Source organism: Ascidia mentula, chromosome 3, assembly GCF_947561715.1.
Source record: "Ascidia mentula chromosome 3, kaAscMent1.1, whole genome shotgun sequence".
Taxonomy (NCBI): Eukaryota; Metazoa; Chordata; class Ascidiacea; order Phlebobranchia; family Ascidiidae; genus Ascidia; species Ascidia mentula.
In genome coordinates this window covers 16,003,271-16,025,545 of record NC_138568.1, presented here as the reverse complement: position 1 = coordinate 16,025,545, position 22,275 = coordinate 16,003,271, and the positions used below count along the sequence as shown (strand labels likewise).

Genomic DNA, 22,275 nt, shown 5'->3' with positions numbered 1-22,275 from the left:
TGTAGAATTGCACTCAACCAAGAAATGGACCTGAAATGGCACATTTTTCGGTTGCGATATATTGACAACCGCATCCAATTTGGAACCATTGAAAATACCTTCCCTGGACAAAATGTGGCCAAAGTATTCCACTTGTGATAATGCAAATTCTCTAAACCAGTGCTTTTTACAGACTGTCCCACTTTTTTGTAGAAAGCTTCACCAATAAGAGCTGTATAACCCGTATTCTATGCTGCAGTATCACAAAAGGAATTTCAGTAACGCAGGAGTGTTTCGTGAGAAATCTTTATAATAAAAAGCAAACCGCTCTACAGAGTGAGTTGCAATCAAGTCAAACATTGTACGCTCGAACGTTTTTGTAAAGCTCAAACCAGGCCCGGAAGGACTTATTCAACCATGACACACGAACCTGACCCAAGAAGCCACAAGTACGAAATAGGCTTAAAACTGTTTACCGCTCAGTGCAAAAGTGCATCATTATGCTTCAACTAAGTGGGCTAAGCGTCAGAGGAAAATACGACCCAGATTATAATTTTGTACGGTCTGCAACGTAAAGGCGTCAATACGATTGGCCTTTATGCTATAGTCGGGTCTCCTATAGTCTGGTTTGGTTAAAGGAAAATTATATGCGCTGATTTAGACATATAACTATATAACAACATTATCCAAAATGCATGACAATTCCAAACTTTTGAGAATCGGTGACGTACTCGACAAAATTGGGACGATGTGCACAAATAGTGTTGATTTGCTTTGTCTTTTACAACATTTCCATGACCACGTTTCAGGCGCAGTACCGTGACGTAGTAAAACGTTATCTGTCAAACGTTCTAGGGATTACCTAAGGCGACGCGTACAAGGGTCGAACGATTTGGGATTTGCTGATGTTGCAGGTGTGCAGGTCCTGTGGTGATGAGAATTAGTCTACGTCTACTAACGGTGCCGGTGCTTAGTTGTCTGCGCAGTCACATTTTATGAAAAATTGATGGCCCTGCAGGGTGACGAAAATGTGATTTGCAATTTGCCTATTCGTTTACATGGCCATGAAAACATAGTATTTAAGTACCGGAACGTTATAGAGAACATTGTTAAATTGGCTTGAACAACATGACGAGGGACGCATGTTCCAGTAGACTTAAAAAAAATTGGTTCAGTTCTTGCAGTTCTCAAGGTTTATGCGACATTTGGTTGCATGAAACAACACCGCATACACACAAATATCGGCTTTTACGCGTTATAAATGAATAGCCAACACTGTTAAATGTTTTGGCACCCCTAAAATATGTAATGCTACCATTGTGCTAGACAATTTTGTGAGTGTTTATGTAACCACATATAAACAAATGTCGTAAACCAGGAAGACTATTTATCGTGCGATTGTCATTCGAACCATAACATGTTACCCATCCGCACAACAGATTTTCATATCCACACTGGTGGTTCTACAGGTTGAAAAGCACCAATAAAACCGTTTCGAAATTCCTCTAAAACAAATCTTTTGGTGGATATACGTGGTAACCTTTCACACACATCGCAGAAATCTGTGTGAGCCCACGAACTGGAACTTTCCACATGATTAAACACTATATATGCGCCTAGGCTTCTTGTTACCGCTTTACAACTGTGTAGTTGTCTGGACCAGAGGCAACAACTCGAAGGAAACAAACGGAATATTCTTGGTTAAATTAAGCAAAAAATAGTGAAGGACTTATTTCACCTTAGAGGTCTGCGCAAAGTTTGGGGCGTGTACAATCTAACTTCTATAAATTGTGTTTTATTTGAGACAATTAGTCGTAGGATCAACATGTATTCGCTGTTGCTTGTTTCTGCGTGTATGGCTATTGGATGTCAAGCTCAGACACCGAGTCAAACTTATTCCCATTCAAGCCAACTTGATATTGCAGGAAATATTTTTCTCTACTGGAATTTCAACACAAGCTTCATCACATTGGAGGTTAGTTCGATTTTCAAGTTCTATTAAACACAAATGCTGGCCAACAGGGGAAATCTTGTAGCCCGTAGAGTATATCAAAATGTTCATCATCCATCATCGTTTCGATTATAATTTTGTGTAAAATTTTGATACACATTGTTTGGTAGCAGTTTGTAGTCAAATTGTCATACTTTCGGTACGTCATGTTATGTAAAGTGCAGACTGGGATGTTCGCAATCTCAAAAAAAAATACTCTTTCAAGCAATGCTATCGCAAATGATCCGAAAACGATGTAATTTTACAGCTTCATGGACAAACTACTGGATGGATCGGTGTGGGGTTTTCCCCAAGTGGAAGCATGATTGGAGCCGACATGATCGTGGGTTGGGTGAAAAGCGGAGTCACCACAATTACCGTGCGTGTCTCCATCTTGCAAATACATTGAACAAGTTAGTAAAATTGTGTAAATTTTCGTCGTAGGATCGGCACGCCACTGCCAACACCTTTCCGCCAATGGACAGTGAACAAAACATCGATGTCTTGTCGGGCGGCGAAAGCAACGGATGGACATGGATTAAATTTACGAGACAACTTGCAGCTTGCGAAACTCCCCAAGACGTTGCCATCACAGTAGGTTTTGAAGTATAATAGGACATAATGGCTAGCACTGATTAACCGGGATCATTGGACAACTTTGTCTCTCCAAAAATATTGTAACTTGTCACTGAAAACATATGAGATCTTAATAGTTTTCTTGTATTGTTGAAGAGATATAGAGAGTGAAAGTTGACACTGCAGACATACGAGTTTTTTTTGTACTGTAGCGGGAATTTTTCTGTCTTACAATAATTACTCTTCTTCATTTTACACGATCCATAGCAAGTAACTTTACCATCGAAATATCAAACATGGCTTGCGTTTTTCTGTCGAAACAATGTATTTTTGTGTCGTAGCCAGAGTTAATTATTTTCATGTGTTAGAAAATAAAAAAATGTTCGTCATATTCTCATGTATCAATGGGTCGAATCACTACCAATGAAAAAACGAAATCACAAAATTTTAATTTTCGGTGACAATCGTCATGTGTTTAAAGTGGGTCCACAGGCGAATGTTACACAGCGAGTCCAGTTACGGTATAGACCAAACGCAAAAAAATCAGTTGTTCAGTGTGAATATACTTTCTTTTTACCTGCGGTAAATTTGACAGACGCCGGGCCACAGTTCGGAAACCCTCATTTAAATAAATGCCACAATAACTGTGCATCAAACATTTTTTGGACGAGGCAACTGAACTGTAGCTGAAACCGAAAAACAATTGTTTTGGTATTTTTTTAGTATCTCGGTTTTCGAATTAAGGTTTCACAAAAACGATCGGCATTGACGTACGCAAATAGTTTTGGATGAAGATTCAAGTGTTTGTGGCGCAATAAATATCAATTGTCGGGAATATACTTTTATAAGACGATATTATTTGCAGAGCGACACCATAAAAGTAATCTACGCCTATGGAGCAAGTGACCCTACTGGTAACGACATTGTGGGAGCCAATTATCACGGAACCAATAGAGGTACAATCCTAACGTTAACATAGTGCAACGAAATCGTTAAAGGAAGACATTTGCAGGAACAAAAAACGTAATTTTTACGGAATCCGCGGATGCGAACTCAGTGGCGCCACCTTCCGGTGAAACTACCGAGACCTTTGCAGTGCGAACTGGTGGCGTGACTATCCCAACCGCACGGACCTATTACAGTTGCCATCTTGTGGCATTTCCAACTGTTCCATCGAAACGACATATTGTGAAGGTAAGAAAAAGGAAAAAAAACATCGTATGAGATAGAATAAATCCTTAAAGGTCTTATAAAAACAATCACGTATCCATTGCCACAATCGTACGATGCTCAAAGAGATAAAAGTCCTGGGCACACAATTCAAAAACATTATTACTTGTTCGGCCTCTGCTTGCTATTGTGTTTCCACCGCATTCTTTTCTTCATTTCTACCAGATTTCCCCACTTGTGCAAAGCGGCAATGAGTTGTACGTTCATCACATTGTCATATATCAATGCGTCGACCCACTACCGGTGAGAAAACAGAAACACTAAATTTGAATTTTTTTTCACCAACATTATGTGTTTAGAACGGAACCACAGTAGGATCTGAAGGCGAATGTTACACACGCAACGCCCCAATACCTACGTCAATGTGTCGACATGTTATATTCGCATGGGCTATTGGTGGAGAGGTGATTCCATCATATATGCATGCCGGAGAAATTTGTCTTGCGTTAAATACATCTGAGATTTTATCTAGTCAAATCAACACATGTATTTCTGGTATAAATTTCTATTGAACATACGATAATTTACTATGGATAAGTTTTGCATCCATTTTACACGTCTTCGTTTTACTTGAAGGAATTTGCATTTCCGACTGACGTTGGATTTCCATTTGGCGAGGCAGGCGACCCCAAAAACGTTGTGATTGAAATGCATTACGATAACCCCAATCTTACACCAGGTATGTTTGCAACAAAACGCATAATGCAAAGCTAATAATTCATGCTTGTTACTGATAGGTGTTGTGGACAATTCTGGTTTGACGTTTCACTACACAAGTCAACTCCGAACACATGATGCTGGTGTCATTCAGACAGGTCAGGCGGTAAATCCGATTGCTCACGTGATACCGCCAAATGCGACGTCGTTTCTGACGTATGGAGATTGCTCTGGGAATTGTCTACAAAGTGTAAGTGCAAAAAATTAAATCACATGTTTTTCCGAGAGAGAAGCTCGTGAGTTTTCTCCATTCACTCAGCGTTGTAATGTCTCATACCATAATTTGATTTTTACAAACGTAAAAGCTTCGATTCATTCATTTGGGGTCTCCACGAAGTAATGTTTGGCCGTTTTTATTTATTTTATTTAAATATTACGCGAAAAGAATAAAAATGATGAGAATTATGACAACAAAGAGACTGGCCCATACTTTTGAAAACATTGACATGTTTTATTTATTTAAAATGTTTCGGCAAGAGCTTATGACATCATCAGCTGAAAATGATCCCCGCCGCGAGCCTTATCTATGATTTATGACGTCAGTCAGGTCAGCAAATAACCTTGGAGCGAAACCAACCTCGCAAACCAAACTAATGGTGGCATATGCTCTTGCCGCTTAGTCTGGCCAGTATACACTGTGTTACAATCATACGTCAGATTCATATTTCGTTAAGATACCTGGTGGTCAAAACCTATTTTCAGTTTTCATTATGAGTAACTCCGTAACAAGCGTTCCTAAGATAAGAATTATATTTTGATTTAATAAATAGGCGATGACGGCAGCGGGAGAATCCAGCATTAAAATTTTCGCATCAATGTTGCATACGCACTTGTTGGGCAGAAAGGTTACTTTAAGACAAGTCAGGTAAAGTTATGACAAAAAATACTGTGTTTTGTTGAAAAATGTCAAAGATTAACTTCAATGCTACAAAAATGGAGTGGAACAACCATACATAACCAAAGATGACAGTTATGACTTTGACTTTCAAACGTCCCGATATGTTTCACCGCAAAGAACAATTCTACCAGGAGATGACCTCCAAGTTCTTTGTGATTACGACAGTTCATCCAGAACCACTTTAACATACGTAAGTAATTTATTTCTGTGAGAGAAAAATTTATTGTACTGTAAGAATGTTTTTACAGGGAGGACTTGATACTACAAGAGAAATGTGTCTGGCATTCATTATGTATTATCCAAAGTTACCTATCAGCGTTTGTGTTACAACTCCAACTGTAAATTCTGGCTTGTATCAAGCCGTGGGTCTAACTGCTGCCCAGATTGCTGATTTAACGTAAGAATACACAGCTAACTTTCACTTTCATCACAAAATATTTTTGTATTGCAGTTTTACTGGAACTCCATCCTTTACCGCTTCACTGGCAAACTTTACTTTTCAAAGTACTGGACAGACTCTTGAGGAATACTTGAATGCCGTACGCTTTAAATACTTCAATAAAAATTACTGTACAATAGACTAATTCACTAATAATTAATAAAGGAATATAAATAACGTTTTGAAAGCCCACGACATTGTCTCAACGACATTAACATTTCACACGAATTTTAGACTTGTTTCTAACTAACTTGTTATTGCTATTGGTAAAAGACTAATTTAAAGCAAAATACATGATAAAAACCCACGCAATCAGTAACACGTATTTTGTGTTTTAATAATAACACCCAGTACCAAAATGCACAAGAAAACATTACTTTTTTTTATCTAGTTTAATTGGGATCAAAATCTTGCCACCGAGTTCAGTTTAAAAATGAATTTGAGACCAAAACAACAAATATGTAACAGCAACATTTTCGTGCCTCCTGGGGTAAGTAGGTTTTACATAATTTGCATTTTGTTTATATTTTTCACCACAACAAAATTCATTTATGGGGGCAAAGTTGGTCCGTGGCGCTTAACGGTTTTGGTTCAATGGCATCGCGACAAAGACATGCCATGCGATAACTTGTTTTATTTTAAATTAAAAAGTGACAAAAATCCGACTTCTGGGGTTAATGTGCAGCAGGGACAAACTTTTAAACAAGCACCGACATTTATTTAAACTTTGTTTGCGCTTTACCAAGCTTTATCAAAAGCAACGACTGTGTTATTGATAATGCAATTTGCTGATATGCTGAACCAAAAGCAAGATTACACCGAAAGTTTGCATCTACGGTTTATTAATAAAAAATAGGAAACGGATGAGTTGCTTTTCGAAGTTTCTTCTCACACGTAGTAACTATGCAATGGCATTTGTACATAAACAAACCAAACTTGGGAGTAAAATAACAACTAAATCACCATTTTGTTGTAAGGTTAAAACCTCTGTGTTGCCTTTGAATATCACCCAACCATACAATGAACCAGTACAAACCTGCTTTGTGCAAACAACAACTACATCAACAACTGCAACAACAACATCAGGAAAAGACAGTCCAAAATCAACAACTGGAATTTTTGTTTGTGCATCACTGCTTTTTAGTCTGGTGTGGTGTCAGTGAAGGTTGAAATTGTCGTAAAGTTTATTTTTGCACATAATATTTGAAGCACAATATCAGTAGCCTTGTATGTCGTATACTTCCATTACTTCTTCACCACACTTGTACGTCACGTATAAATTGTGTAAATTTTCTCCTAGGCATGCCTAGTAATTGATCTTTACAAGTTTTAAGTTTTTTTGGCGTGAACTGCAATTATGTGTTTCCAACAAAAAGTTTTGCTGGATAAAAGGATTACGACTTTAGTTTCGTATCTCTGAGAAACATACAAACAGAAGTAGGACAAACAAGAGAGCAAAACCACTAATTTCATTGGAAATTAGGCCTACATTGGAATTTTAAACATGATATTTTCATAGATTATGTTTTTCTTATGGGTTTGTGCCAATCTTAAAAGTAAAGTCAACTACCACATATGACGCAATAATTATGTAATTATTCGTTGATTTTGAATAGCTCTGTTTTTTGCTTTTTGGTGCAACAAGGGAATAAAACTAGATGTGCATTTCCTTAAGAGACATATAAATGCAATTCATGCGATAATACCATATCCTTTCCAGTTTTTCAATCAATGACTGGGTAACGGTATGCTCATTACCACTCATTGAAAGAGAAAATAGGTTGTTCATTTCCCGATCTTTTTTTATTGCAGTTTGTATGGATGAATGCCGTGTTCCGCTTTTTTGGAGCTTGGCAGTGAAACGAATTCATTATTATTAAAACCATTTGTTGCCTACAGGTCATATAGCATGTGTTGCGTTTAACGCGTGTTCTTGTTACAACAGTTTAGAGTCGTCAGGGCGGTCGTTTGTAATTACTTGCACACGTTTGTGTTGTCCTTTTGTACGCGGGAAACCCGTCACAAATATAAACAATGCCAATATTACATTTTTCATATTATTATTCGCTGTATTCGCTACACATGTCACTGTCGCAAAGCTTGACGTTGTGCTGTGCGTAATTTTCAGCTAGCAGTGCACTTATCAAGCGAACAAAATAGAATGAAATCACCAAGCACCAGAGTGCAAACACAGGATGCCCAGAGCAGAGGAAACGATTTACGATGTTACATGCTGGACTAGGGCTATATATAGAACTCAACTGTTTACGTGGAAAAACAAAAGTTGCTTAACTCCAACATACACTAAACAATTTCCACAACTTAGCGTTGCCTTTGTGGTGATGGCGTAACAGTTTAACATTATTGCACTAAGTTACCTTCGTTGCAGTAGCTCTCAGACGATTGTATGACGTAACAATAGAACAAAGTTGCATAATTATTTGGCAGGAAGTGGTTTATCTTTTTTTTTGTCACAACAGTTCATTGTGAGCGCATATTATTATTCACTTGCTGTTAATGTTTTGAGACAGATTTGTTTGTGCAACAACAGTAGTTAAAGTGCATGTGACAAGGAAAACTAAAACATATTAATAATTAAACCAAAAAATAGTCATAATTTTAAAACATGTTTTGTGAAAAAAGTAGCTTGCTACGGCGACTGTTTTTTGAAGTACAGCTGATTCAAGTCACGTTTTTAAACCGTTGCGAACGAAATCGTGCAAAAGCGAGATTATTTTTGCGTGACATCAAGGCGCCCTAATTGCTGAAGCAAGTGCTGAAAGCAAGCTTTACGTGTAGGAATGGAAAACATTGAAAAACTGGTTTAATATAGTTTTGCATTAAATAGGTCACAAATAGTGAACAAGTGCAACAAACGGAGTTTGATGTTAATTTGAGCTGCAGACAGATGGCCGCTGTTTAGACCTTTGAAGTCTCTTTTGGTTGCGTAATGATGAAACAGTTACTGAGACAGGGTGTTCTTGTGGTTAAGGAATGTATTATCGGTAACGTGATGCATGAACTTTTGAAAACACGACAGAGACAAACTGTCAATTAGGCATTTTCGTTTTGTCCACCCACAGCAAAAGATAAAAGTAATTTAATGTTGAGGCTTGCAAAAAAACGCTGAGAAACGCCGACATAATTAGCTGATTATGCAACGTACGGTTCTTCTGTCATCGTCACTTTTTGGGGGCTGTAGGGTTCCCTACGAGTTCGCGTCATAATTGATTTTATAAATTTACTACAATCAACCACTAATGTATTTTTCGCAATGTAGTTTGTAACTAGAAATGTTGGAATCATCAAATTAAAGTTAACACATGGGTAAAGTTAAATTTATGACATCACACCCAAAATGACGTCATGTAATGTCACTGAGCAAATAAACGCACCATCCCTGTCTTATCAAAGTACAGAGTAATATCGTTGCTGCTATACCGTTTCGTGTACTGATCATCAGAGGGAAAATTAGCTTTTTGTTTGTGACCTCACAGTGACATATTTTTGTGTAATATAAAACCTTGTCCTGACCTTTGAGGTAACGTAATCTGTGGATTCTCCTATGTTTAAAACTATTGGATATCTGCAATATAAGGCGCCTATGTAAACAATGTATTTTTTGACTCGGTCGCCTTGTGTGGCGTCAAATTCGCTTTGAAGGAAAGGTTTACGATTTTTCGTCTCCACTTTTCGTGTAATTTTTTAGTTGACGTAGAACTAAAAAACAATGGAAATTTGTTTGTTGTAGATGTACCTTTAGTTTTACGCAAAGTTGCAATTATGCAAGATTTGATTTTTTTAAGCAAACCAACCTTTTAATAGCAACAAGTGACAATTTGAATGTCTTCGTTTCGCCCATTTGAGATACAGCTGATTCAAGTCACGTTTAAACCCTTGCGAACGAAATCGTGCAAAAGCGAGATTATTTTTGCGTGACATCAAGGCGACTTAATTATGCGAGTGCTGGCAGCAAGTTTTACGCGTAGGAATGAAAAACATTGGAAAACTGGTTTAGTATAGTTTTGCATTAAACAGGGCAGCAACAAATGACAATTTCAATGTCTTTGTTTCGCCCAATCACAAGTCTACACAGTGCGGCCGTGAACAGTAGCACCATCATAGAATCTCAGCAAGCTTACAATCTCTGGAGCAGAAATTACGACTAGGATGTGAAAACCTATTCGTACGTCATGCCCAAAGTAGTGGCAGAAGTTTGTGGCAATTTCATCACAAATAAACGGGAAACTGCGATACTGGATCTTGGCGCTGGTAAGTGCAGCTATAAACTGTAAGTTGTTTGTATAATGTCACTAATCTCGTATTCTTAGTTAGAACATGTTTTGATATCTTCGATCATAAAATTCGTCATCGGGTGTTCTTACTTTTACCGCGCTACAGAATAGACTAAGGGCTGAACCAGTGTATATTATGCGGTACTATTTACGTGAATATGTTAAATAGGAACCGGATTATTTGGATATTATTTACGCAATAATGAAGGTTATGTTGGCAATATTGACATCTTGGATGCCAACAAGGAAATGTTATACGTTGCTTCAAAAAAGGGCTTAAATTTCAGGTGAGTAAGAAGCCTCGTAAACAGGGTTGAGAGAGTTTTAAACTTTGTGCTAGAACACAATCTGTCGTTTTTGGAGAAAAAACTTCTTGTACGTTGTTGTACATTTGTGCTAAGCGCAGGTCCGTCATTTGCCATCAGGTTAATGGTCCATTGCCCATGCGTGACGAAACGTATGATGGTGTAGTTTGCTTGGGATCAATACTTCCTCAACATTGCCCACCGTCCACCATCGAGGTCAATATTATTTGATTTATAACTGGACGGTTGACTAATTTTTGTTTGTAATATAAATTTGTTTTCATACAACTATAACTATCTAATTTTTGACATAGCTATCTAGTCGCTGACAAAATATGATCTTCAGTTTGATTTGTTTCACAATTTCTTTGTAAATTTAACGTAGTACTTTTTTTATTTCTATGATCGAATTGGACTTTTCCGCCAAAATAGAAATGAAACATGTATTGTCCATTACCCCTATGTAATTCGTATAAATCCTTTTGCAGACTGCACTGCTTTGAAATGGTTTGTATGTCATTTTGAATTAACGCTATGTTAATTTTTACGTCTGTTACCCAGCGACATTCTTATGGGAGGCAATAGACCAAACCAATATGAACACACTAGATTGTGTTGGACTGCTTCCAAATATGTATTTTAACATAAAACTTATCATTTACTTTAAACAGGGTGACAAAGGAAATTTGACTGTTAAATTAGCAATGGAACAACCAGATATGTATGTGATGAAACCACAACGAGAAGGCGGAGGTAACGCGTTTGGTTCAACATGAAAAACATTTTAATCCCGTTTCGTCCGTATTCAAAATAAAAAACGATTGAAAATAAAATTTTGACTCGACTAATTATTTAACATTAGACTATGAACCACTTTTAATAGATTACAGGATTCGATTTTGGAAATTCCCTTCTCCTGAAAGGCACGTTGTTTCCATGACATCAATATCAATGTATTTTACATTTAGGTAACAATGTTTTTGGCGATGACATCGTACAGTTATTAAAAGAGATTGGTCATGACGAGCGAAGAAGTGGTTACATTTTGATGGAGATTATTAAACCATACTCTACATTAAATTACATTGTTAGGAATGGAAAGGTCACCAAGGAGGAAATCGTTTCTGAGTTGGGCATTTTTGGAATTTCTTTCGAGTAATTTTTGTTTACGATTATAGAAAATATAACAATATCAACTACATTATAAGTTGGCCAACTTTAACATGCGATGTGGCACGTTTTTAGTGGAAGGGTTAAAAATGCCTATATGTCCGGGAGCATGAATTTACTGATAAATCAAAGTTCAGATAAGGCGTCGTTCGCGATGGAGTTGTGCATTCACCCTGACACGCCAGGACATAATATTTTGACATAATTTGTAACCTTTTTGGTCGTGGTCGAATCCATTTTGCTTCTTGGAATTCTACCACATTATTATATGTCATTGAGAGGCGCAACAGGGCGGCTCACCAGGGCGGATCACCAGGGCCCATGTCAGCCTGAGGGGCCCATAGATAGCAAAAGTGAACCCACGAGCACCATAGTTTGCTTTGAAACTGAGGGATTTATATCGTAAATACTGAGTTTCACCTTAATTTCACGTAATCTCCCAAAAAGCTATTTTATTATTTTTATTATTAGGGCCGTAGTAGAGGATTGTATGAAATATTGTGGTAAATACAGCAAATGGGTCGGCAATATAAAGATAAATTTTCAATTGATTCCTTAAAATAAAATAGTTGATGGCAATTTTAGGGGCATTTATGATTATTTTGACTTTATTCAGGTCAGAGAAGGGTTTGATGGAAAATTACGTCAATGGTCACCTGCTTCGTTCAAAGGCCAAACATCTGAAAGACGGCGGAATTGTGAATGGAACAGCTGTCTTGGATTCCGTGTTGCTCATGCAATAATGTTTTACAAGTTGTTGCTTTTGACTAAATAAACAAAATTTTATACATACACCTTTTAACCATACACCTCTTAAAAAATCTTTTTCGGAGTATTATTGCCACAACATGATGATCTTTAAGCAAACCAATACATTTTTGTACATGTTTAATAAATGCTTGCATGTACGCTTTAGATAACTAACATGAATGAAAATAATACAAACAGCAAAGAAAATTAAACAAATTAAATTCACAGTAAAAACACTGCAGTTAGATCAAGGTACTGTGAGGTTTTGTATACATGACATGAAGTCAAAAGTTTGTAGAACTGAAAAACACCGCAGTTAACTGCATATAGTATTGTTCGAAATTAAGGTCACGCGCGCTTTTCAGGCTAGTTTATGTCATTACATGTGGTTTTATTGCATCAGTGTAAATTTGAAGGTCACGCTCAAATGCACAAATACAATTGTCGGCGTTAACCTGTTTTTGGTTTCTCAAATTTTAACGTTTGCACAACTTCGTCGACCAAACGCTTTCTGGCGCGTGTTATACGAGAAAGAAATATGAAACTTTTCATCCCATACTTTATCGTATCACAATGTTATTAAACAAGTATAATGACGGGGGGTAAATGTTTGTGCACTTTACACTATTGGCAAACTATAGAACAAAAAAAACAATTATACGTCGGTTAACTCTAATATTATTGGTTAACGGACCTTGCAGTCATTCTGGATCAAAAGTCAGTCGACTAACCAGAAAATGTCGTCCCGAACCCGAAGCCCTGCAGAGTCAGCGCGAGCAACCGCGAACATCACACGGCGCCGAAAACCACTAGGTAGTTTTTAGCTGACCTATCTGCAGGAAGCAATCATGCGGAACCCGAGACAAGGGTGATCAACTTTGCTCACCGCAATTTTGTTGTCGAAATAATGAAATACGTGCTGTGTTTCGATACTAGTGGTCACCAAACTGTGAACCACTGTTGGTCCGCGAAGGTCTTGCAGGTAATAAGCTTACAAGATTGTGGACAAAATAACAAAATTACTTTTAATGTAATGTACACATTACTTTATTCGGGTTTCACATTTCAATGATATGATGTTAATGATATGAACTCGAATAAAAACTGGTTTCAAACAATTTCACAATTGTTGGATAAACATTACAGGGCTAGCTAACGGAATTTTTCGATTGTTAGATGTCGTAGTCCATCGGTGCCTTGCGACAGGCATTCTTCATCAGTTCTGCGACCCGATTTTTTTTTGACCACACCGGGATTTGAACCTAGGATATCCTGGCCACAAATCCCGATCAGGTTTTCTTCTTGGTATACGGGTTGGGCGCTTGACCAATGCTGCCAATCACCCGCCCCTGCGCCCCGGTTTTATCATTTTGCGCAGGTACTGTTGAATTGCGCCACCTATGAGAAGTGACCACGTAGTTTCTACCCCGTAAGGTGGCGCAAATATTTTTGATTGGGCAAAAGCTACGATTGGCAACATCAATCAAGAGATAGACCTTCCAATTCGCCCAATAATGCTGTTGATTAGCACTGAAAAGCAAATACCCGAACGCTTGCGCTACCAAGCAGTTTTTCCGCAAGGATCTCGGTCGAAAATAAAAATGTTGATGTTTTTTCTCACAAATTCAAAAAAGTAGCAATAATCTTCGCACATTAATAAATGTTGCTGCGAAATCGCATTTCTTCATTACCACGATGACAGACTATCGCGGCGCGGGAGAGCCATGTGTTTCTGCCATTTTTTACTGATTCATGGGAAATTATTTTGGCGCTGATTCTACTTTTTTCTACAGGTGTGAAAATTATCAAATAAACTTGTACAAGAAAATACGACACTTTTGTTATGGTTGCTTTGGACTATAGTCATTCGATCTTCTCTTGTCCACAGTTGGAACGCTATTTATTGCAGGTATCTCAGTCAAACTGTCTTGCATGGTTGTTTATTGTGGGTCTCGCAAGTTCATGGTTTCTTGAGATTGTAAAACGTGGGTAAAATCGCGCTTGACTGAATCTGATGAAACGTCTGCTTTTACCTCAAGCACAGTTCCATAATTTCCACTTTGTGGTACCTTTCGCTCCACGTCGATCCGTTGGGTACCCTATACTGCTGCAGTCTGCAGCGCTCAATTGTTATGGCGTTTTTGCACATATATGAATTGGGATTACCCGAGTCGGTAGCACTATCAGTTACCAAGCAGTTCGTTTAGCTATTTCAGGGGACGGTTTGCAAAATTCTTCTCGTTAATCTCTCCGCATGGCTGCGCTGCCCTATGACTGTGGTTTGCAGCGGAGACGACCTTTTTTGTAGTAAGACTTGCAAGCGCATTCTAGTTCAATGGATAATCACAGCCATTTTTGCTATGTTTACCGTGGCCATCACTAAAAGCATGACAAGCTTGATTCCATCAATATTTCATACTGAACTAAAACAACCACAAAGAACAGGCGACGCGGAAATTAATGTTCGTTCTTATGTTGAATGTTTGTCAGTCACCTCGCCGTGTTCAGCTTTGCAGTATTTACACCAGCGACATCTTCAGGATTCAAACTGTAGTTGAAAACTCTTACCGAAACCACATCTTGTCTGCAGTAACCACTCGATAAACTATGTAATATTTTCGTCCCATTCATACGTTGAGGAAGCAGCACCGTCATATTTTTTCCTATTGATATCTCTCCATAATAATATAGCTGGAAAGAAGACTCACTTGTTTAATCCGCTTAAAAGCATGTAAACCAACAATAATATCATTTAATTACATCTTCGTCGTTGAAGAGTGGCCCGGGGACAATTCCACCAGCAGCAGATGGAAACTGAAAATACTTTTGCTTCCTTCCAATTAATACGTTGGTCGGTGTCAAGCATGTGGGCACATAGAGCAGATTTATTGGGTTCCATATCGCGTATGGCTGCCTTGTGTTCTATTAAAATACGGGACGATAAATTGCGCTTAGTCTTGCCAATATACACTGTGTAACGATCAAGGCAAGGTATTAAGAAAACTAGTCATTTGAAGCATGGAAATATGGTTTTTAGGTTTGGGAAACATGTTTTCTACAGTGCACACCGGTTTCATGGCAACTTTCGCACCAATGGCGTAGAGTATTCTTGATATCTGCTCAGAAACTTCCTGTACATATGGTATGGAAGTGTATGCTGTGTATGTTTGTGTGGGTTTGTTGTGTATGTGGGGCGACAATTTTTTTTATTTACACCTGATGAAGTGAGGGTTACTCGCCAAAGCTCGTGTACTTAATAATAATATGAAAGTATGACTTCTAAAAAGTGCCAGACCAAACCAGGACAATTCAGTTGCAGATATAAGACTGATACGGCACGTTTCATAATTTGACCTAGTCCGCGCGAAAATGTTATGATCAATAAAGTAATTTGGAATTTAACTTTTTTGTAGGTACAGGGTCACCAGTTCTTAATTGATTTGTCAACATCTTGACGCTCACACTGTCGCATAATTGAAGTACGTTTTTTTTAGTACTGATGGCGTTCTTGCATGCAGAGAAAAACCGTGCGTCACTGATTACCTTATTTACCCGGGAGGACACATTCATCTTAAGCTGCGAAACCTTTCACGTTTCCTAGGATTGTGTGATGGGCTCGAAACAATCAACAACTTCATAAACAGGATTGTCGGCATTAAATGCACGGAAATCGTTTTAGAAGTTGCTGAGCTAGGAAGAAGGAAAATCCATTGTCTAGGTTTCTGTTTGCTCTCGCGTTGATATTGTTGATAGAAACCAGTGAGCTTTCAAGTACCTTTTCTGATCATTATTCTGAAACCGCATTTGAAAATTTGCTTTTCTTGAACAAGGTTCGGTTGCAATACCGGTCATTCGCGTCTCTCACATATTTTATTGTGTATAGCTACATTCGGTAATTGCAATTTATAAATTACAAATGAAATGAAATCATGTGTATTTTGTACGCAAAAAAACAACCGCAAAGATGAACGATACATAAAAGAAATTAGCCAAAAATCACAAGGATACGGATAAAACCATCAAGGTTACTAAGCCAGGCGCCCATCTGCAAATATGTGTAAATTGTAATGTTGAACCTTTCTATGGAGATACTAAACCTCAACAGATACATTTAATTCACCACACGGTTCATACCGTCTTTCGAAATAAAACGATCTATAGAAACTTTATTTCTGCCAATCAGTTGCTGCGACCGCTAAGTGTGTAAAAATGAAACAACACGATCGATTTTTGTTCTTTCTTTAACTACAAAAACCCTATCCAGTAATTTGACGTCAGTTTTGAAATTCAAATGTTGAAATACTTTGTCCTGAAAAGCTTCTGAGGAATCTGAAGCCGTCGACTAATATATATTTATTCCCTGGAACGCACTACACAACACTAATATACAGTGCTAGACAAAACAGTGCAATAATCATATGACGAAATTACTTACAAACTATTTTGAACTAGTTTGGGGTTTCACTTTTCAATTCAAAAACAACACTAGGTTTCAGAAACAACACAAGATTCGTCATATTGTTCATCAGATCCGATGATGTTTACTGGTCCGTGGCTTGAGTGATGCGAATCCCACACGGTCATTGGCAAAATCAAACGTAGTGTAGTAATTGGCCATGAAGCATTGACCAAGTATCCAAAATGGACCTCCTTTGTGTTTGGGCACATCATAATTCCCGAATGCAGAGAAGCAGAAATTTTCATCCTGTGGCAAAGCTCATATGTTTGTCAACTTATCACTAACATATACTTAACAATTAGTTTCACTGCCATTGCTACAAAGCTAGATCAAATACTTTGTTCCGACAAGTCGGAGCAAGATCTGAAAAATCAAGCTCCCGATTAGGTTTGAACTCACGACCCTGGGCTGACCTGGCCCAACGCGTTTCACGGGGAATATTGTGGTCGTGATACTCAGGTGCCCATGCGCATTTACGTATCTCTACCATCGTAAAAATATTCCTGAAAACTTAACAATTAGCAATAAATTATAAACACTCTGTTACTCGTCGGACCTGAAAAATGTAATGCTCTGGTGTAAGTTTGTATTTAATTCCAGATAGAGTGATGGTGATGTTTGGCAATTTCGCTAAATTTGTACAAGATGCTATGCACTGCAAGATAAAATATTCCAGTTAAATTCTTAGTTAACAACGTTAAATAATTGATATTTCTGACCAGCGAAGATTCGTCAGTCGGCTGCTGGCAGCCAATAACCTTGTTGACCTTCCTGATTTCAACCGTTGGTCCACCGATAAAATTGCCAAAAGATCCAACAACAGCCTGGCAACCTCCAACGCAACATTTGGTTCCAGTGCTATCGTCAACTGTCAAACCGTCCATTGCTACTTGCCAATATCCCTAAGAAAAATTAATTGTTAATCTAAATACATCTTTCATTCCATACATAGATTTTTATTTGCGACTTGCCTTTTTCACAACTTTGTGGTAATTAAACTTGCCAGTGAATCTTGAAGGGTTCACACCACCCAAGTATAATTCCCCACCATCTGACTGGAATTGATTCCTAAATATTTGACCGTTGTTAATGTAAAAAATGATTTTTCTAATCTGGCTTACCTGTTTAGATAAAACGAAAACTGATTTTTTTCCACTGCTCCCTGCTTGAACATTTGGTTGAACACCGGTGTGATGCCGTTCTTTGCTATTTGTGGATATCCCATTCCCAAAAACCCATCATATGGCATAGCATATCCAAAACGGTCAGGATCCCTGATAACTTCAGCGAACGTCTGATTGAAACTCTTCAAACCACCAATCTAACCCAAAAGTTATTCATTAATTTTGTCGACAGATCACTAGTAAAAAGTAGTGATGAACTAAAAGTAAACTTAACATTTCGCCTATCTGTGCTATTTCCTGCTTCTCAGAAAAAAAAGTCACAAACATAATGTATAGCTCACCGTCACTTAATATTCTGATTAATATTTAACATTCCAAAAATTATGCGAAAATATTCCGAACATGATAAACATAAGGGAGCAAGTGGCTAATATTCTCCATAGCAACTTGGCCTGGTGGTATATTGCTTGTTATGCGGCTCGAGGTGCGGCGTCAACGAACGATTCTATCAAATGGAATCACGCAGGTATTTGGACTCCACTATGCAAAGCTTACATTATTTATGACGTTTTGGTACAAACTCAAGTGCAACAAAATAAAGTTTCCAAGTTCAAGACCCAATATTTTACTTTGCCTATTGCTGCTTGTGTATTAGGACCATGTACGTGATATTCCAACCAATGAAAATTAATTCAAACTGTAGTTGTAAACTCTTACCGAGACGACATCTTGGCTGCAGTAACCACTTGAAAAATAATTAAATATTTTCGTCCCATTCTTAACATAGGTTGAGGAAGCAGCACTGTCATATTTACGATGGTTCACTGAAAAAAATCAAAAACAATTCCAAAAAATGTGCCTAAAGTTTAAACAGGATAATTTTTTTTTACCACATAACTTGTCAATTTTGTTGCAGTGAATCGACGGAACCCATAAATTTGATGACATCGTATCAAAAACAATTGTAAATGTTTGCGGGGGAGTTCCTATTGATATCTCCCCATAATAAACGAACTGGCATAAAAGATACACTTGTTTAATCCGCTTGAAAGCATGTAAATCAACAATATTATCATTTAATTACATTTTCGTCGTTGATGAGTGGTTCGCTACCAATTCCACCAGCAGCAGATAGGAACTTGGCGTATTTAGTGTTGTCTGATTGTTTTTCTTGAGGTGCAACTACCCATCGACGTCGCAGCTTGATACTAAAAACATATCAGAACTTTACATCAACGTAAAAAAATTACATAAACGTAAAACGTCAGACATCAGAAATCAATAATATACAATGCCTTGAGGTAGCTTTACTTGAAAACAAATAGTAAACAAGCATTCCACAGAGTCAGATCTGTTTGCAACACTTACCTGTAACCTTTGCTCAGTGTTCGAAACACAAGAAGAAAAAAAATTACTTTCATCATCCTGATAATAAGACAGCGATAACAGGTAAACGTATGATATCAAAGAACTAAAGTAGTTTGTTGTTCAACGATATAAGCCGTTGACGCCTGCAAAGAAAACCATGAACTATTGATGTTGGCGAAAGAACTACGCGTCCCTTCCTGTAGTTTGAATGGATCCGAAACTTAAATTGATCAGCATTTAGTTTCATACAAGAAAGAATTTTTGAAAGTTGTTGTGAAAAAGGGTTTAAATTTATCTTGATTTTGTGTCAGCATTCGCACAACGACATTCATTTGCTGTAGTTGACCAACACATGGTTCTGGTTGTTAGTGGGTGTAGCCAACAACGTATTCCTAAATGGGAGATGGATGATTTTAATGGTAAATAAAATGGCTGTATTTCAAACTTCCATGTACTTTTTAGTCTGTGAAACTTTGATAAGTTTCCATGCCATTAGGAATACTTGTACGTGTGGGAATTCCAACGACAAATGGGGAAAGAATTGTTGTTTCGGCAAATCACATCTTAGCTAGTAAAAACTCTGAGCAGGTCAGTGGTCGAAGTAGGGTTGTTTGTTATTGATTGTCTCGTGTACGCCCAACTCCTTTACCAAAATGTCGTAACAGTCTTGACGTTGCATTCGATCGAGACATACTTCCAAGGCTAACGGCAATTCAACGCATAACTCCCAAAAACAAATCAATCCAACTATTTCATTACGACAAAGAGTCTTCTTGGCGCACAAATAATGATTTCCGCAATAAAATCGATACAAACATGACCATTTTTTTTATCACACCGGGATTTGAACCCAAGCCATCCTGGGCACGAATCCCGATCAGGTTTTCTTTATGGTATATGGGTAGGGCGTTTGACCAATGCTGCCAACCACCCGCCCTATGCAAATACAACGGTCGTATACAAATACGACCGAATGTACACATTATGTAACTGTGCGAGCACTTCTTCATTTTGCAGTGTTTGACTTTTCGATAAAACATATTTGCTTCGGTAGAAGTTTTGTTATACAGTGGAAACATCCATACCCCAGTATTTTTCATCAGTTCTGCGTCCGGATTTTATTTTTTTTTTGACCACACCGGGATTTGAACCCAGGACATCCTGGGCACGAAACCCGATCAGGTTTTTTATTCTTGGTATACGGGTCGGGCGCTTGGTTAATGCTGCCAATCACCCGCCCCTGCGGGCCGATTTTACAATTTAGCGCAGGTACTGTTGAACTGCGCCACCTATGAGGTGTGACCACGTAGTTTCTACCCCGTAAGGTAGCGCAAATATTTTTTATTGGGCAAAGACAACTCTACAATCGCCAACAACAGTCAAGAGATAAACCTACCAATTAAAAATAAATAATGGGAATGCAAAACTTAGTGATGTGACGAAAAAAATTTACTTCAGACGGAACTGTGATCTGGTGTTTCATATTTTGGTACATATGAAGGTTATTCCATCAAGCCTTCGATGCCATTTGGTTATTTATGGAAAGCACGTTTGAAAAGCTGGACTGAACATGGAGGTTGGCATAGACTTTGCTTTGTGTGGGTTGGGATGTTTAATGCAAGAGTGTCTAATTGCCTGTGCACAAACATAAGAGATTTACAGCAGGAAACTCATGTTAGGTGATGCAATCAGATGTACACAAACAATTATTAATATTACAATGGGCATCCTTGCAACGGAAGAGGATGCTTGCTCAATGTGCATTGTTCCAGTTTTCAGCGGTTCAAGCAAACATGTTTTCCAGTTGAGTATAGGCTAGTTGTGGTATGTGGGCTAGTTCCAACGTTTGCTGATTGTGTTTGAACATACGGCGTTCGTGAATTTCAACAGAAACAACGCAAAGGTAAAACATGTTTTGTTTATGGGCTTATGGGAGTAAAATTCACCCGTTTCAACATGTTATGGCAATCAAACTTTCATATGTGGATGTCATTATATGACCTAACATTGACACAAATTCGTGCTAATTTTTTAAAAACTTTTTTGTGCCTTTTTGCCGGTTTTAGACTTTAATCTTATACTCAAAAGTTTTGTGGTTGTAAATATGCCTTTCATCGATAATTGCGCCATTGTTTGGTGTGTGTTGGTGGTTTGCTGCTTTGAGACGGAAGCAGCTGTGAGGACTTGTGCTGTATCGTATGCAATAAGACAAGCTTGCGGGAGTAGCGTTATCACGCGCACGCAGTGTGAAAGAAGGTGGGAATATATAATTACATGTATATCCTTATAAGGTTGTAGGGGTTTGTGCAAATTTAGCCAATAAAACTGTTACGTCCATTTACAGAGATTGTTGCTTTGACGAGGAGCCGGCAGATGAATCTATGAAGTGTTATCGAAAGGGTAGGAAATTTTTTCGATCAATGCTAAACTTGTAGTCGTTTCAACACTGGCACAGCTGTTTCAAATTTATATTTACTTTCAATTTAGTGGAAAGATTTATAACCATGATTCGAATGAAATAACTTTATAACTTTATTTCTGCGCAAACGGCTACAACGTTAATAAACAGCTTGTGCAGGGGTGTTTATAAAATGCACATGGACGCTAACGGCGCTATTGCGGGTGAAGACCACTGTCGCTGCTATAGTTTTGTTTTTGATGCTTGGCACTTACATTCTTCGTCAATTACTTTTCAACAAAAAATAACAAAATTAAAAAAAAATTTCAACAAAATTATTTACCGCAGCGTTACACGCGTTTTGTTGAAGAACTACTGTCAAAACCAATGCATTTTCCGCTAATTTTTACCTGCAGCATTGTGACGTCAAATCAATGGTTGACTCGAAGTCGGAACCATGAATAGATAGCATAAAAGTATGGCACATGTGTTAGCTACATTTAATATTTTTTTGCTGAATTAAATTGCTTAAATGTTGTCACGTATGGAGTGTTTTCCTAAAATTGTGCTATTTAGA

General features: G+C 37.9%; 3 protein-coding genes across 3 annotated transcripts; 2 read left to right on the top strand and 1 right to left on the bottom strand.

The window, feature by feature from the left end:
* The first annotated feature begins 1,787 nt into the window (after nt 1-1,787).
* On the top strand, nt 1,788-8,004 carry LOC145895401 (DBH-like monooxygenase protein 1 homolog). The gene is made up of 15 exons (XM_082984206.1): nt 1,788-1,954; nt 2,238-2,348; nt 2,414-2,563; nt 3,411-3,501; nt 3,558-3,739; nt 3,941-4,018; nt 4,075-4,179; nt 4,352-4,454; nt 4,513-4,682; nt 5,263-5,351; nt 5,418-5,580; nt 5,639-5,787; nt 5,842-5,929; nt 6,221-6,319; nt 6,807-8,004. The coding sequence occupies exons 1-15, from the start codon at nt 1,805-1,807 to the stop codon at nt 6,990-6,992; spliced, it is 1,914 nt and encodes a 637-aa protein (XP_082840332.1). The 5' UTR covers nt 1,788-1,804; the 3' UTR covers nt 6,993-8,004.
* A 2,018-nt stretch (nt 8,005-10,022) lies between these two features.
* LOC145895758 (glutathione synthetase-like) lies at nt 10,023-12,342 on the top strand. The gene is made up of 6 exons (XM_082984540.1): nt 10,023-10,101; nt 10,294-10,411; nt 10,918-10,936; nt 11,101-11,182; nt 11,398-11,584; nt 12,216-12,342. Exons 1-6 carry the CDS (start codon nt 10,023-10,025, stop codon nt 12,340-12,342), a joined length of 612 nt encoding a protein of 203 aa, XP_082840666.1.
* Nucleotides 12,343-16,874: 4,532 nt separating this feature from the next.
* On the bottom strand, nt 16,875-19,356 carry LOC145895757 (cathepsin D-like). The gene is made up of 9 exons (XM_082984539.1): nt 19,301-19,356; nt 19,017-19,140; nt 18,823-18,946; nt 18,650-18,756; nt 17,930-18,129; nt 17,780-17,876; nt 17,528-17,710; nt 17,365-17,463; nt 16,875-17,054 (listed from the first exon to the last, which is right to left on the bottom strand). The coding sequence occupies exons 1-9, from the start codon at nt 19,354-19,356 to the stop codon at nt 16,875-16,877; spliced, it is 1,170 nt and encodes a 389-aa protein (XP_082840665.1).
* Nucleotides 19,357-22,275: the final 2,919 nt, after the last annotated feature.

Excerpts from the sequence above, each read along its gene's own strand:
- LOC145895401 (XM_082984206.1), top strand. The coding sequence starts at position 1,805 with ATGTATTCGCTGTTGCTTGTTTCTGCGTGTATGGCTATTGGATGTCAA. Across the intron at positions 5,352-5,417 it reads AGAAAGGTTACTTTAAGACA|CTACAAAAATGGAGTGGAAC; the intron begins AGTCAGGTAAAG and ends TTAACTTCAATG. Across the intron at positions 5,581-5,638 it reads CCAGAACCACTTTAACATAC|GGAGGACTTGATACTACAAG; the intron begins GTAAGTAATTTA and ends ATGTTTTTACAG.
- LOC145895758 (XM_082984540.1), top strand. The coding sequence starts at position 10,023 with ATGCCCAAAGTAGTGGCAGAAGTTTGTGGCAATTTCATCACAAATAAA. Across the intron at positions 11,183-11,397 it reads ACCACAACGAGAAGGCGGAG|GTAACAATGTTTTTGGCGAT; the intron begins GTAACGCGTTTG and ends TTTTACATTTAG. Across the intron at positions 11,585-12,215 it reads ATTTTTGGAATTTCTTTCGA|GTCAGAGAAGGGTTTGATGG; the intron begins GTAATTTTTGTT and ends GACTTTATTCAG.
- LOC145895757 (XM_082984539.1), bottom strand. The coding sequence starts at position 19,356 with ATGATGAAAGTAATTTTTTTTCTTCTTGTGTTTCGAACACTGAGCAAA. Across the intron at positions 17,711-17,779 it reads ACCACAAAGTTGTGAAAAAG|GGATATTGGCAAGTAGCAAT; the intron begins GCAAGTCGCAAA and ends AATTTTTCTTAG. Across the intron at positions 17,055-17,364 it reads CAGAGCATTACATTTTTCAG|GATGAAAATTTCTGCTTCTC; the intron begins GTCCGACGAGTA and ends GCTTTGCCACAG.